This window comes from Thamnophis sirtalis, unplaced genomic scaffold (genome assembly GCF_051295495.1).
Source record: "Thamnophis sirtalis isolate CommonGarterSnake01/CBP01778 unplaced genomic scaffold, rThaSir2_p1.2 scaffold_8, whole genome shotgun sequence".
NCBI lineage: Eukaryota > Metazoa > Chordata > Lepidosauria > Squamata > Natricidae > Thamnophis > Thamnophis sirtalis.
In genome coordinates, this window is record NW_028261388.1 from 8266393 (window position 1) to 8280604 (window position 14212).

The 14212-nt window shown below is 41.4% G+C and overlaps 1 protein-coding gene across 1 annotated transcript in view; it reads right to left on the minus strand.

Annotated features, from left to right (window-relative positions):
- Positions 1-1152: 1152 nt before the first annotated feature.
- ME3 (malic enzyme 3) overlaps positions 1153-14212 on the minus strand; it is a 118886-nt gene continuing 105826 nt past the window's right edge. Inside the window, exons 10-15 of the mRNA XM_087721065.1 lie at positions 10675-10788; positions 7717-7822; positions 7464-7606; positions 6287-6460; positions 5800-5898; positions 1153-3038 (exon numbers count right to left, since the gene is read on the minus strand). Coding sequence (XP_087577191.1) covers positions 2877-3038; positions 5800-5898; positions 6287-6460; positions 7464-7606; positions 7717-7822; positions 10675-10788 — 798 coding nt within the window. The 3' untranslated portion in view covers positions 1153-2876. The remainder of the gene's footprint in view (positions 3039-5799; positions 5899-6286; positions 6461-7463; positions 7607-7716; positions 7823-10674; positions 10789-14212) is intronic.

The following is a 14212-nucleotide window of genomic DNA, read 5'->3' on the forward strand; positions in this document are numbered from 1 at the left end:
ACAGATTTTTTGGGGAAAAAAAGCTATAATCTGCAGTGGTGTCTCCCAATTTCGACAACTTTAAGATGTGTGGACTTCAACTCCCAGAATTCCCCAGCCAGCCTCGATGGCTGGGGAATTCTGGGAATTGGAAGTCCACACATCTTAAAGTTGCCAAGGTTGGGAAACACTGGTCTATAGTCACCATCGAAGCCCCTTTTTAAACCGTGTTAGCTACACAGATAGTCCTCAACCTAGGTTCATTCGTTCAGCAACCATTTGGAGTTTGACCAGTGCTGAATGAATGGTGGTTACAATTGGTCCTTGGAATCCTGGCTGTTCCAGCATCTACATGGTCACATGATCGTGATCTGGGCCCTTGGCAATCAGTTTGCACTTACAGCCAGTTGCAGAGCTCACCATCATATGATTGGCATTTGGAACCTTCCCTGCTGGCTTCCCCAGAAAGTCATTGGGGAAGCCAACAGGATTGGTTTGGTTTTGGTTTTGGTTTTATTGGGATTTATATGCCGCCCTTTTCCCTGAGGGGACTCAGGGCGGCTTACAACCACAGGGGAGGGGAAGTGCAAGGTCAAAACAAACACTTTGTGAACAAAAGAAAAATAATAAAACACAACTTTCATTCAGCAATCAAACACTCGGGCGAGTAATTGGAAGCCTATCCCCAGGCCTGCTGGGAGAGCCAGATCTTGAGGGCTGCGCGGAAGGTCTGGATCGTGGTGAGGGTTGCAAGTCTCTGGATTAAGTTTCCCTGACCCACGCATCCTTCCCACATCCCTTCTACCTCCCTCTACTCAGCACAAGCTTCTTAGCTGCCTGCTGGCCCAGGATTTGCAATTCCCTCCCAGATTCCCTACTGACTTTGGTTGAGGGAAACTGGCAGGAAGTTGTCTCATCTAACAAAGGCAACCAGGACTCCAGGGATTGCTGTAGCTAAATGATGAGGTCCTGCTTTAGTGATAGAAATGCGTGACCCGTCAAAACCGCGTTCCACAAAAGCGCGGTCGATGAAATCGCGTATGTGACGTCATCACAACGCGATGAAAAAGATCGAAAAATGATCGAAAAATTGAAATAAAAATTAAATTACAGCAAGCCGATTCACATAAAGGTAAGCGTTAGGTTAAGGGTTAGGGTTAGGGTTAGGTTAAGGGTTAGGGTTAGGTTTAGAGCGTTAGCGTTACGTTTAGCGTTAGGTTAAGGGTTAGCGTTACGTTTTTCGTTAGGTTAAGGGTTAGGTTTAGGGTTAGGTTTAGGGTTAGGTTAAGGGTTAGGTTTAGGGTTAGGTTTGGGGGGGTTAGGGTAAGGTTTTCGCTTTATTATTTTTTACATTTTTCGATCTTTTTCGTCGCGCTGTGATGACGTCATATACGCGCTTTCGTCGACCGCGATTTTGTCGTCCGCGGTTTTGTGGTGGAACCATAGAAATGTCGGCCCCAAATGCCACTGTAAGTTGGGGACCAGTTACATTCAACATTGGAGCCTGAAATGGTCAACTCTATTTTAATATGTTGCATGAATCCATCCTACGCTATTATAATCTTTCGGCGTATCATGCAACCTACAGATATGGGATACTTGAGTAAACCAGGACTTAATTAACCATGGATATACGTTATTGTGTGAACATGTACTTGGAGTGCTTCTTGAGTTAGTCTATGCTGCCAATTAAAACATAGTGAGTTTGGCAGAACTTTCATTGTTGTATGGTAACAAGATATAAGTTTGATAAAGAAATACCAGATACCAGGAATTTTTTCAGTAAATTGGATTAGTGAGAATTCTACATAACTGCCAATACCACCATCCATATCTCTAATAAGGGTCGGGGTTAGGATCAGGGCCCTGGGGTTAGTTGCTAAAACTGGTAGAAGCCATGCAGAACTCTGGGCAAGAAGTGACTTCTGAATTGTATGCCCGATGGCCATTCCACGGTCATTATCAAACAATGAAATTCTCCTAAATAGGGGTGGGATTCAGCCAGTTCGGACCAGTTTGGGAGAACGGATATTAATTTTAATCTGGTTCACCGAACTGGTGGTTGGAAGGAGTGGCTGGCCCCGCCCACCCCTTCCCTCCCAGAAGTCTCCACATGGCCTGTTCATCATGCCAGGTAAGTGCAGGGTCTATGCAGAGGCTCTGGGAGGGCGAAAAATGGACCTATCGGAACTACCGGAAGTCTGGAAATGGGCCTGTTTCTGGACTCCGGAGGGCCTCCCGGAGGCTCCCAGAGACTCCCGGAGGCTCAAGGAAAGCCTCAGGAGCCTGGAGAGGGTGAAAACGGCCTCCCCGCCATGGTGCAGGAAGCCGATTAGGCCATGCCCCCATGGCTACGCCCACTCAGAGAACCAGTTGCTAAAATTTTTCAATCCCACCCCTGCTCCTAAACCCATGAATGGTAACCTTTACTGAGAAAGGCCATAGCAATTACATCAGCTTAATGGATACGAAGTCATCTAGCAAAAGCAATTTCTATGAACTCTGCAGAAATTCCTAATCCAGCCGTCTCCAACTTGGAAGGGTGCCATGCCGACATGGGGATTTGGGGAGCTGATGTTCTAATCCATTGGGAAAGGACCAATTTAGGGAAGGTCAGTTTGACTTGCGAAAGGAGATTCGAGAATACGGAACCTTCTAAATTTCATCGAATCACATCCGTTCATTGGGCGTTGATGGCATAATTGGTCCTTGTTTACTCTGTATGATTTCCGGCTCAGATTTATTTGGTTTGCTTGGTTATTATTTTTTTTAAAAAAGGAAGCTGCTCATAGAAATAACTGAAGATCCTACAAGGTTGGAAGTTCAAGACACTTTAGCATCTTAAGGTTCACAGCTACTGGAAAATTCCTCTATCCCGCCTTCACCAAAGAGAAACATCAAATATTCTGAGTCTTCATGGCTTCCTGCGGCCACTGGTAATTATCGATGATGAAGGAATCATAGTCAGGGCTGTAAATGTGATTTTTCACAAATGCTTCTTTGTCCTCTGGTTCTGGATACCAGGAGGCCAAGTTGTGTTTGTAGGCATAGTCAACCACCTAAGAACAAGAGATAGAAGAGAAAAAAAAAACATTGGACAAAGCCATTTGATCCAACCAGATGCCATCTAGATCAGTGGTCCTCAACCTTTTCTGCACCCTCATTAAATATTTTGTTGTGGCCAGGGACCTGTTGGAAGACATATCCATTATTATTTCATAATTGTTATTATTTCATGGCAACCTGTGGGAAAAATACCCATCTGGTTCAGCCGGGAGAAAGACACTGGAAACATGGAGGCTGATTGGAAAGATGGTTTAATGAGGAAGAGGACCACCAAGCACATGGTTCTGGTCAGGGTTGGGCTCATACCAGTGTTGGTACCGGTTCGCTTTGAGTGCGTGCGCAGTTCACTGTAAATTGTTCTGCGCATGCGTAAAGATCATGAAAAACTAATCAAAAACAGACCGTGGAACCAGTTTGGGGGCGTGGCCAGCCTGGGTCTCTGCCGATTCTGCAACCCAAATGATCACTACCGGTTCGCCTGAATCAGTGCGAACCGGTAGAAACCCACCTCTGGTTCTGGTGTAGTTGACCACATGGAGTTGAGAGTGGGTTTTTTAAATACCTTCTTTGAATTTTGCACTTGAGCTTCCTGTTCCTAGGCAAGAACATGTATTCTATTGGGTGTTGTCAGATTCTTATAGGGTCCTGTAGGGGGTCATAGCTGGCTCTATAGCGAGGTGGCGCAGTGGTTAGGGTGCAGTACTGCAGGCCACTTCAGCTGACTGTTATCTGCAGTTCAGCAGTTCAAATCTCACCGGCTTAAGGTTGACTCAGCCTTCCATCCTTCCGAGGTGGGTAAAATGAGGACCCAGACTGTGGGGGCAATATGCTGAATCTGTAAACCGCTTAGAGAGGGCTGAAAGCCCTATGAAGCGGTATATAAGTCTAACTGCTATTGCTATTGCTATAGGCAACAGAAGAAATGCAAATCCTAGGTCTTGTCTGAGCTAATTTGGTCAACTTCTGGCTTATTGTTTATCTGAGCTCCCAGGTGAAATTTGGGGATCATGCAATGAAGAGGCTGAAAGGGTGGTGGGCAATTCCTATTGTAGCTTAATGGCTTTGTCCTGTGTTGGATCTCAGGTGAGGGGCTGCTTCTAATCCGACCATTCTCCCTTTGTTCGGACTTTGCTGCAGGGAGTTTCAAAATATCCTATCTTAAATGGATTTCTGCCTGCTGTATTTCCTTTGCTTATGAATAGGGCTGTCTAGATACTTGTCTTCCTCTTTGAATAAGCTCTTTATCTCTTAAGTGCTGACATCTGTGTGGGCTATTTTGAAAAAGTGGGGACTGCTTTCTGCCTCTAAAAAACATGTTTTTTCCATTTCTCCCTTTGGGGAAATATAATATTCTGCCTTTTTAATATTCCTCAAAATATTTCATTCTTCTGGGGAGGGGAGGGGAGGGGAGGGCTTCTCACAGAACATGGCTATTGACTACCAAGATTTAAGATTTAAATCATAGCATTTCTTCAAGCCTTCGCAGACCTCCTGTGACAATATCGTGGCCTCCAGGGGTTGAGGACCACTGATCTAGATAACTCACAACCTCCAAAGTCAACAACGCTACGATAGGTATTGTAGACAACTTAGCCATTTTATCATTTGCTCTATGGATCCCACTGCATGTAGTCCTCCACTTATGACTGGTCACTTAGTGACCATTTGAAGTTAGGACAAACTTACCTTGGGGCTACGTACGACCTGATCAAACCATCCACTCCCCTTGGTTATGTGACTGAATTTCAGATGCTCTGTAACACTATTGCATTTACCTGGAGGCCACAGTGGTTAGAATTCAGTATTGCAGGTGACTGCCTGCAATTTGGCAGTTCGAATCTCATCAGGATCAAGGTTGACTCAGCCTTCCATCCTTCCAATGTGGTAAAATGAGGACCCAGATTGTTGGGGGCAAGAGGCTGACTCTATAAACTGCTTAGAGAGGGCTATAAAGCACTGTGAAGCGGTATATAAGTCTAAGGGCTTTTGCTATTGCATTTACAGCATCCCATAGTCATGAAAACATACTCCATAGTGAACTATAAGCACTCAAACATACGACCACAATTGAGCCCCAGATTTATGTTAAGTGAGAAATTTGTCAAGTGAGTTTTGCCCCATTTGCACGATTTTTCTTGCCGTATATGTTAAATGAGTCACTGCTGTTGTCAAATTGGTCACACGGTTGTTAAGTAAATCTGCTTTCCCCGTAGATTTGGCTTGTCAGAAAGTCGCAAAAGGGGGCTGTGGGACACTGCAACCGTCATAAATATGAGTCAGTCATCAAGCACCCGGATATAAATCCAAGGATCATGGGGATGCTGTAACGGTTGTTAAGTGTGAAAAAGGGGTCATAGGTCCCTTTTTTCAGTGCGGTTGTAACTTCGAATGGTCACTAAACGAACTGTTGTAAGTCGAGGACTACCTGTATTGATTCGCTTAACAACTGTGATGTTGCTTAACTGATGTGGCAGCCGCAATACAATCACAGTGTTTGCTTAATAGCTACTGCAATAAAAAAGGTCATAAAATTGTCCGTCATGTGACCGACTCATTTTATGACTCCCATGATGGGAAGGCTCCAATTCGGTCATAAGCTTGAGGACTACCTCTGAGGTAGATTTCTTTTGATGCGTATTTAGTGACTTGTAACCGGATGCTGAAATGTTAATTGTTTAAGAACGTAGAGGAAGCAGGAGTTTGTTTTTAAGAGTAGGAAGTTAAATGTCTCAGAAACTTCACAAAACATCTTACTTTAACGGCAATTTTGAAGGACACGTCTCGAATGGAGCTCAAAGGTGGATAGAGCCTTCCTTCAGCCAGGTTTTCCTCGGTCACCTCTTGTGCAATTGCCTAGGGGAGAAGAAAGGATATGTGTGTCATCCCCTCGGCCTACAACATTTAAAAATCCACCACATAAAATCTCATAACTCTCCCCCCCCCCACTCCATGGCAACAACACAATCAATTCAATCACTTGATTGGCGCCATTTTTCTCGGGCCCACTGATAAAACTATGCTTTTAGAGCCCTTCTGGAAAAAAAACATGGTGGGGCCCAACCACACCTTGTTTGAGAACGGCATTCCATAGTGAAGGGGCCATCACCGAGAAGACCTTTATTTTGTGGTCCCGCCAGAGAAACCTCCCCAATCAATGGAACCCATAACATTCCCTGTGTTCCTGTCCTTGGAACTAAAATGATAGTTAATTAGGATAGGATAGGAAGAGAAGAACACAAACCTCTGCTATGGTGAGAAAGATTTCCTCGGTGATGTGACGGACTCCACAAGCGATGATTCCTAGAGCAACTCCGGGGAAAACGTAGGCGTTGTTCCCTTGGCCAGGATAGAAGGTCCGTCCATCGGAGAGGGTCACCTTTGGAAACGGGCTCCCACTGGCGAAGATGGCCCGGCCCTATCCAAAAAAATCCAAAATAAAGTCCAGTTTATTATTATTTATTTTATTTATTTTATTATTATTTTTATTTTATTATTATTTTATTTTATTTTATTTTATTTATTTTATTATTTTATTTTATTATTTTATTATTTTATTTTATTATTTTATTTTATTTATTTTATTATTTTATTTTATTTTATTATATTATATTATTTTATTTTATTTTATTTTATTATTTTATTTTATTTTATTATTTTATTATTTTATTTTATTTTTTATTTTATTTATTATTGTATTGTATTATTCTATTCTGTTCTGTTCTGTTATAGTATAGTATTTCAAATTCTATTATAGTAAAGTATATTATATTATATATTATATTATATTATATATTATATTATATTATATTATATTATATTATATTATATTATATTATTATATTATATTATATTATATTATATTATATATTATATTATATTATATTATATTATATTATATTATATTATATTATATTATTATATTGTATTGTATTGTATTGTAATATAATATTATTATATTATATTATATTAATTATATTATATTATATTATATTATATTATATTATATTATATTATATTATATTATATTATATTATATTATATTATTATTATATTTTATTTTATTTTATTATTATATTATATTATATTATATTATTTCATATTATATATTATTATATTATATTATATTATATATTATTATATTATATATTATTATATATTATATTATATATTATTTTATATTATATTATTTCATATTATATTATATTATATTATATTATATTATTTCATATTATATTATATTATATTTTCATATTATACTGCCCTGATACTGATACTTTAAAAAAAATCATAAAATTGGGCATGGTCACATGATAATCCACTTCGTCACCATCTCAACATATGACTATAATTGTGGACTCAATTATGGTCACACTTCGATGACTACCGATAGTCAGAAAATTCAATGAGAGCAGACTTACATCCGTCAAGCGGTAGCAGTCTTCGGCTGTGCATTCCGCTTTGCTCGTTGGGTTGCTGAGGGCAAACACAATGGGCTTTTCGTTGAAGGTCCCCATGTCCTTCAAAATTTGGCGAGTGAAAGCACCTGCCACAGCGGCCACCCCTGCAAGGAAATTGCAGCTTGAAAGTGAGACTCGGCATTCACAACAGGGAGGCTGAGAAAACAAAATGGAAGCAACAGAGAAAATTCAGCAAGGAAGCCGGAAGGGTTACCGATAATAGCTGTTGGTTTTATTGTCTGCACCACTTTCTCCAGTGTCTTCACAGTAGGATGGTCATGAGCAAACATCTCCTTCTCGTGGTTCAGATGACTCCTGCCCTGGGAAACAAGTAAAGCACAGGCAAACATATTTCCAATTTAAAATATATATATATAAACAGACTGAAGCAAGCCATTTCCCCAACACTGTGGATCTAACGGGGATTAGATTCATGAAACGTGTTCTCAGTGGTTACTCAACAAACTCGGCCTAACTCATTCTTCCTAAAGCAGGGGAGTCAAACTCAAGGCCCGTGAGCCAGATCTAGTCCGCGGAATGCTTAGATCTGGCTCGCAGGGCTGCCATGGAAACAGTGAAGGATCGGCCCATGGTGTCTATGCCAGCAAAAACAGAGCTTAGGAGGGCCATATGCCCCTCCCCATCTTCATTTTTGCTGGCAGAGGGTTGCAGGAGGCCGTCGCAGCTGAAAACGGAGCTCGGGAGCCCGTTTTCACTGGCAGAGTGCTCAGACGCCCATAAGCGTCCCCAACAAGAGCAACATCCAGCTGGCTGTGCCCCCCACCTGGCCATGCTCCCCCAGTCTCCCCGAGGTCAAACACAACCCTGATGTGGCCCTCAATGAAATCGAGTTTGACACCCCAGTCCTAAAGAGTCACCACGCATGGGTTCGAATCCCATCCTCGTCGCCAGTTTAGAGGATCGAGGCAGGAATGACGTGAGAGCCAGGACGTAACAATAACAACAGGAGTTTATTCAGAAGCAGGAGCTGACAGTGATTCAAATGTAACAATTCCGCGCCAAGGTATTTATACTTGCTTAGTTAAACAGGGGAACCAATGGGAGGCCCGGTAGCGTCTAGCAACTGCTGACGCAGTACCCTGGCCAATCAGGTTAGCTCGGCTGGCTAGCAACAGGCTATGCTGCGTCTCAGCCAATCAGGGCGCAGCCTAGACTGTTGCTGGCCTCCCGGTCGTAAGTGGAGGATTTTATGAATCCTCAACACCAAACCTGAACATTTCTAGAGAGGCAGCCTAGTTGTTCACTTAGTATATTTTCTTGGTGGCCATTGTGAAAAGAAAGTCTGGATCACTAAAAAAAAATGGCGTCATGGATGGAAGTTTATCATGGAGAAATCCAATCTAGAACTGAGGAAAAATTTCCTGAGGTGAGAAGAATTTATCAGTGGAAAGGCTCAGCTCTGGAAGTTGTGGGCGCCTCATCACTGGAGGTTTTCCAGAAAAGATTGGATAGGCATTTGTCCAGAATGAAAAGAATTTCGGTAAAGAAGGCGCGAACAGGAGGTGGACTTTAAGCTCCAAGGTCCTTCCAACCCAATTACTGTATTTTTCAGAGTATAAGATGCTCCGAAGTATAAGACGCACCTAGCTTTTGGGGAGGAAAACAAGGGGGGAAAAATCTGCCTCCCAGCAATTTGCCTCCTTGCACCAAACAGCAAACAGTACAGAAGAGATACACTGTTTGTGGTGTTACATTTCAGACTATACTTGTGCAGATGCTGTTAAAATTGATGTGGCTTTCTGGAAGTATAGATTATTCTCTGCTATTGAAAAGAAGCTACAGTAGCACTGGGCCTCTTCAGATCAAGCATTTATTTTAAAAAGCTTCTTCATTTTGTTAAGTTGTGTAGAACAATGATAAAGCAGTCTTTAAAAAAATAAGTCTAATAATTTGAACATCCTATAGGCCAGTGGTAGTTAACCTGGTCCCTACCGCCCACTAGTGGGCGTTCCAGCTTTCATGGTGGACGGTAGGGGTTTGCTGTAACTCTGCTTTATAAATTTTATAAAGTATATTTACTTCCCTACTTTATAAATCACCATTACTGTGGAACAGGTGGGCGGTTAGAAACTTTTACTACTAACAGAGATACAAAAGTGGGCGGTAGGTATAAAAAGGTTGACTACCCCTGCTATAGGCATTGATAGTTATTGACTTATGGTACTTGAGAGACCGCCTGCTGCCAATTATCTCCCACAGTCCCATTAGATCTCACAGGGTTGGCCTCCTCCAGGTGCCATCTACCAGCCAATGCCACCTGGCTATTACCCGGGGCAGGGCCTTCTCTGTGGCAGCTCCAGCCCTCTGGAATGAACTCCCCGCAGGGATTCGGACCCTCACCTCTCTCCAGGCCTTCCGAAAAGCTGTCAAAACCTGGCCCCTCTTGACATGTATGGTTGTGCGACTGTTGTTTACTTTTATTATTTGTATTTTGTTTTTTTATGTTCCCCTTTTTCCCCCTTGAATTGTTCGCTGCCCTGAGTCCTCCCGGAGAAGGGTGGCATACAAATAATACTATTCTATTCTATTCTATTCTATTCTATTCTATTCTATTCTATTCTATTCTATTCTATTCTATTCTATTCTATTCTATTCTATTCTATTCTATTCTATTCTATTCTACCTCCTTGCAGCAAACAGCAAACAGCCTGTTTCAGTTTAGCCTGATTAGAAGGGGAAAAAAATCTGCCTCTGTCTCCCAGCAATTTGCGTCCTTGCAACAAACAGAGTGTTTCCGTTTCAATTTCAGCCTCTACAAGCCCCATTTTTTCCATTTGCTGCAAGGAGGTAAATTGCTGGGAGGCAGAGGGCAAAGGGTGGGGGCTGGTGGGTGGTCGGGACTACATTCGGTGTGTAAGACGCACCCAAATTTTCACCCTCTTTTAGGGGGAAAGGTTTGTCTTATACTCCGAAAAATACAGTATTCTATTTTCTAAGGGCAGGGGGTTGCAAATGGAGAGCAGATGCCTGCAGCATTTAGCAACCAAGCAGGATTCTTCTAATGGTGGCAACTGGACTATTGGAACTGCCACCATAAGATGTCACACACAGGTGACATTATGTCTCAGCAACAGATTCACCAATCGCAATTACAGGCGCTGTAGCATCTCCGGAATCCCTTTGGCCTCTGTTTTAAGGGACCGACAATTACCTTGACAATGAGTCCTTTCGAGTCCACCATCCAGATTTTCTTAACAGCTTCTTCTCTGGGAATCCCTTCTTTCTCTAGTGCCATCACTATGAGGTGAGCAATACCCAAAGCAGCCTGCAAAGATGGGGGGAAAAAACCAATTAATTATTTCCTTGTAAACAGGAGGAAGGAAAGAGTAGGACCCAGTTCCAATGGAACTGATTTCGGAACAAAAAAGAAAAGTATTTCTTCATGGAAGGGACCACATAACCTGCGGAACTCCTTACTATAAGACATGGCGATGGCTACTATTTGGCGAACTCCAAAAAGAACATAGGGATAATTCATGGACAACTTCGCAAGGCTAAAAGGTGGCCACCCCAAACCTTGTAACTCTCAGAAGCGAAAAAAGTCTTTAGAGATTCTCAGTCCTCCAGGTCATGGCTGTCCCAAATGTGCTTTTTCAGGAGGCAACTGGACTTTCTTGTTTTTTCTTTTGAAGACATTTCTTGCTTCTCATCCAAGAAGCTTCTTCATCTCTGATGTTTGGTGAACGCTTCCAATCCCTACAAGGACTACAGGAACCAGAAGCACCACTCAGGTGACCCTGAGGACACAGATAAATCTCCAAGTGCTTCAACAACCCTCTAAAAGGATGCAAATGACCAGCTGTCTGCAAGGAGTATAAATCCTTCCATCCCTCATCATCCTGTCAGAGCTGAAGAAGCTTCTTGGATGAGAAGCGGAATGTCTTCAAAAGAAAAAAAACAAGGACTTCTGGGGGGCGGAGCCTGTTGCCGAGGAGGGTTCAACCGAGCTCCCCTCAGAGATCTGGTCTGTATATCTAAATAAGATCATAGATATCACCCCTTTTTGGCTAAGAAAGGGGCAGGGAGTAACTCTGTGTGCTAGGGTCTATTCGTAATCCACAGCCTTTCTCTTTTTTTCGGCTGTGGACAGAGATTAGATCCAGCGGGAGCGGAGCTTTTATCTCCAGCCAGTTCTTCTCAGCTGCCTTTTTTTTGCAGCCCCAGACAGGCGAGCCCCCCCCCCCAGGACAAAGCAAAGTTGTTTCAAGGATTAATACGGGCGGGTCCCACTCCTGTGAGATTTATGCTTTTATTACTATCTTAAATACCAGCACCATTTGTCTTAGAGACTTCTTTGTCTAAACGGACTTCAAAATGGCGATTTCTCTCCGTTGGTGACTGATAGCGGACGTACTTAGCCGGTTTTACCTCCCTGCAGACCGCTCCTTAACAAAATAAACTTTTTTTTTTTTGGAAACAGAGGGGAGCGAAAGCGCTGTTTATTTGTTTATTTATTATGGCACCCAGGTCAAAATCGAAGCGTCTCTCTACAAATGTGCCTAAAGAATCTAAAGAATTTATATTGGAGTCACAGCCCTTGTCTCCTATGCCCTCTACTGGAGAATTTTTAACACAGGAATTTTTCTTTCAAATGCTTAATGATTTTAAACAAGAAATCAAGGAATTTGTATTGGAGCTATATGATGATTTAAAGTCTAAAATTGACCAAATGAAGGCGAATACGTTTGCAGCTGTGTCTGCCCTGTCAGATTATTCTGCTGAAATAGAGAATAAATTGGAAAGCTTGGAGGAGGCTAATTTTAATTTGACCACTAATATTCAAATATTACAACAAAAAATCAGAGACACTGAAGAACAGCTCGTGATGATAAATTTTAATAGGAAGGCATTTGCAATAAGAGTCAGAGGACTCCGCGAAAAGGAGCGAGAGAATCTGAAACAGACCTTTGTTGAAGCCTTCAGCCATGCGGTGGGAAGCCCGGGACTTAACTTTGATTGGCAGATTCGGAAAATCTATCGCCAGAACTCGTTGGTAGTGGAACAGCGACAGCTCCCGAGGGACATAATTATATATTTCTCCACAAAAGAATCCAGAAACGCGATTATGCAAAAGTTTCATAATAACAGTCTGCGAGTTGATAATCAGGACTTGATTGTCTTCAAAGAAATACCTTTCCAGATGTTGAGAGCAAGAAGAGACTACGCCTTTTTAACTAAAGAGCTTAGAAATCAACAGATTCAATACAGATGGGAGGCCCCAGCCGGCATTACGGTCACATTTGAGAATCAAAGATTTCGCCTTAACTCTGTTTCGGAGGCTCGAGATTTCTATTACAAGACTTTGAAGGCGGGACTTCCTGATTCACTTGGAAAAGAGGAGAGACAAGCGGAAGGAGAAGGCAAGCGGCAGGCCGCGTGGCTGCAAGATGGAGGGGGTAGCCTTTCCTCCCTCGGAGAAGCAGAAAAGCGGAGATCGAGGATTTAGACATTTTAAAATATTTGCCAAAGTTGTGGACTGAATGGGGGTTTGTGACCTCTCTCCGGTAGAAAAAGCGGAGCTTATTGGTGGGGTGATATTGATTGTATATATGTAAAATGAATGCTGAATGATTTACGTGGTTTAAATTCTGTTAGAAGGGATTACTTTAAAACAGAAGGTTAACTGACTTTTGTTGAAAGTATTATTTGAATATGTGGAATGATCCATGTTATTTAATTCTTATTAGAAGGGAAAGTTGGGTGAAATTACTTTGAGCTAGATCTTAAACTAATGTCTGCATAAATTTGATAGTGGTAAATATCAGACAAGCAAGGGATGAGGGTAAAATGCATGCGGAATGATTTACGTTGTTTAAATCCTATTAGAAGAGAAAGCCGGTTGGGATTATCTTAAGATAGAATGTAAACTGATTTTTGTGTAAAGTAATACTTGATTCACGCTGCTTAAACTTTACTAAGAAGGGAAAGTTTGGTTAGATTATTTTGAATTACTGTTTTAAAATGAGGTTAAGAAAGATTATTTACGCTGTTTAAATTCTACTAGAAGGGAAAGTTTGATTATTCTTCTGTAAAGTAATATTTGAATATGTGGCATGATCCACGTTGCTAAATTTTACCGGAAGGGATTATTTTTGGTTAGACTGTATATTGATGCCTACACAAATCTGTATAAATGTTTATCTGAATACAAGGTTAAGGAAGAGGAACGGGAGAGTCTACAGGAGGTTGGGGTAAATAACAAAGAAGTAAGAGACGAGAATAAAATATAGATAGAATGACTTATACTATTTAGGCATAGATAAAGATGGGGGGCTGAGCTCAACACAAAGAGTTTTTTTTTCCTTTTTTTTCCTTTTTCTTTTTTCTCTTTTCTTTTCTTTCTTTCTTTTTGTTTTTCTTTCCTTTAATATATTACTTTTATTTCTAATCCATTTGTATACAAGATACTTTAGACAGAAGGCAGTGCCAGGTGTGGGCCCTGGGAAGTCGGGGGGATTAGGGATGGGGATTTATGGGGGATGGGTGGGTGGGTGTTAACATAGTCTCAATAAGAACAAGAATGTACTTATATACGGTTGTTTTTCTTTTTTCTTTTTTTGTTTTCTTTCTTTTTCTTTTCTTTCTTTATATTTTTTTTCCTTGGTTTATTTTACTTTTTATCAGATTAAACAATACTTGAATAAAGGCATACACCAAGGAGGGAGGTAGAGGGAAAGAAGAGGGAGGAG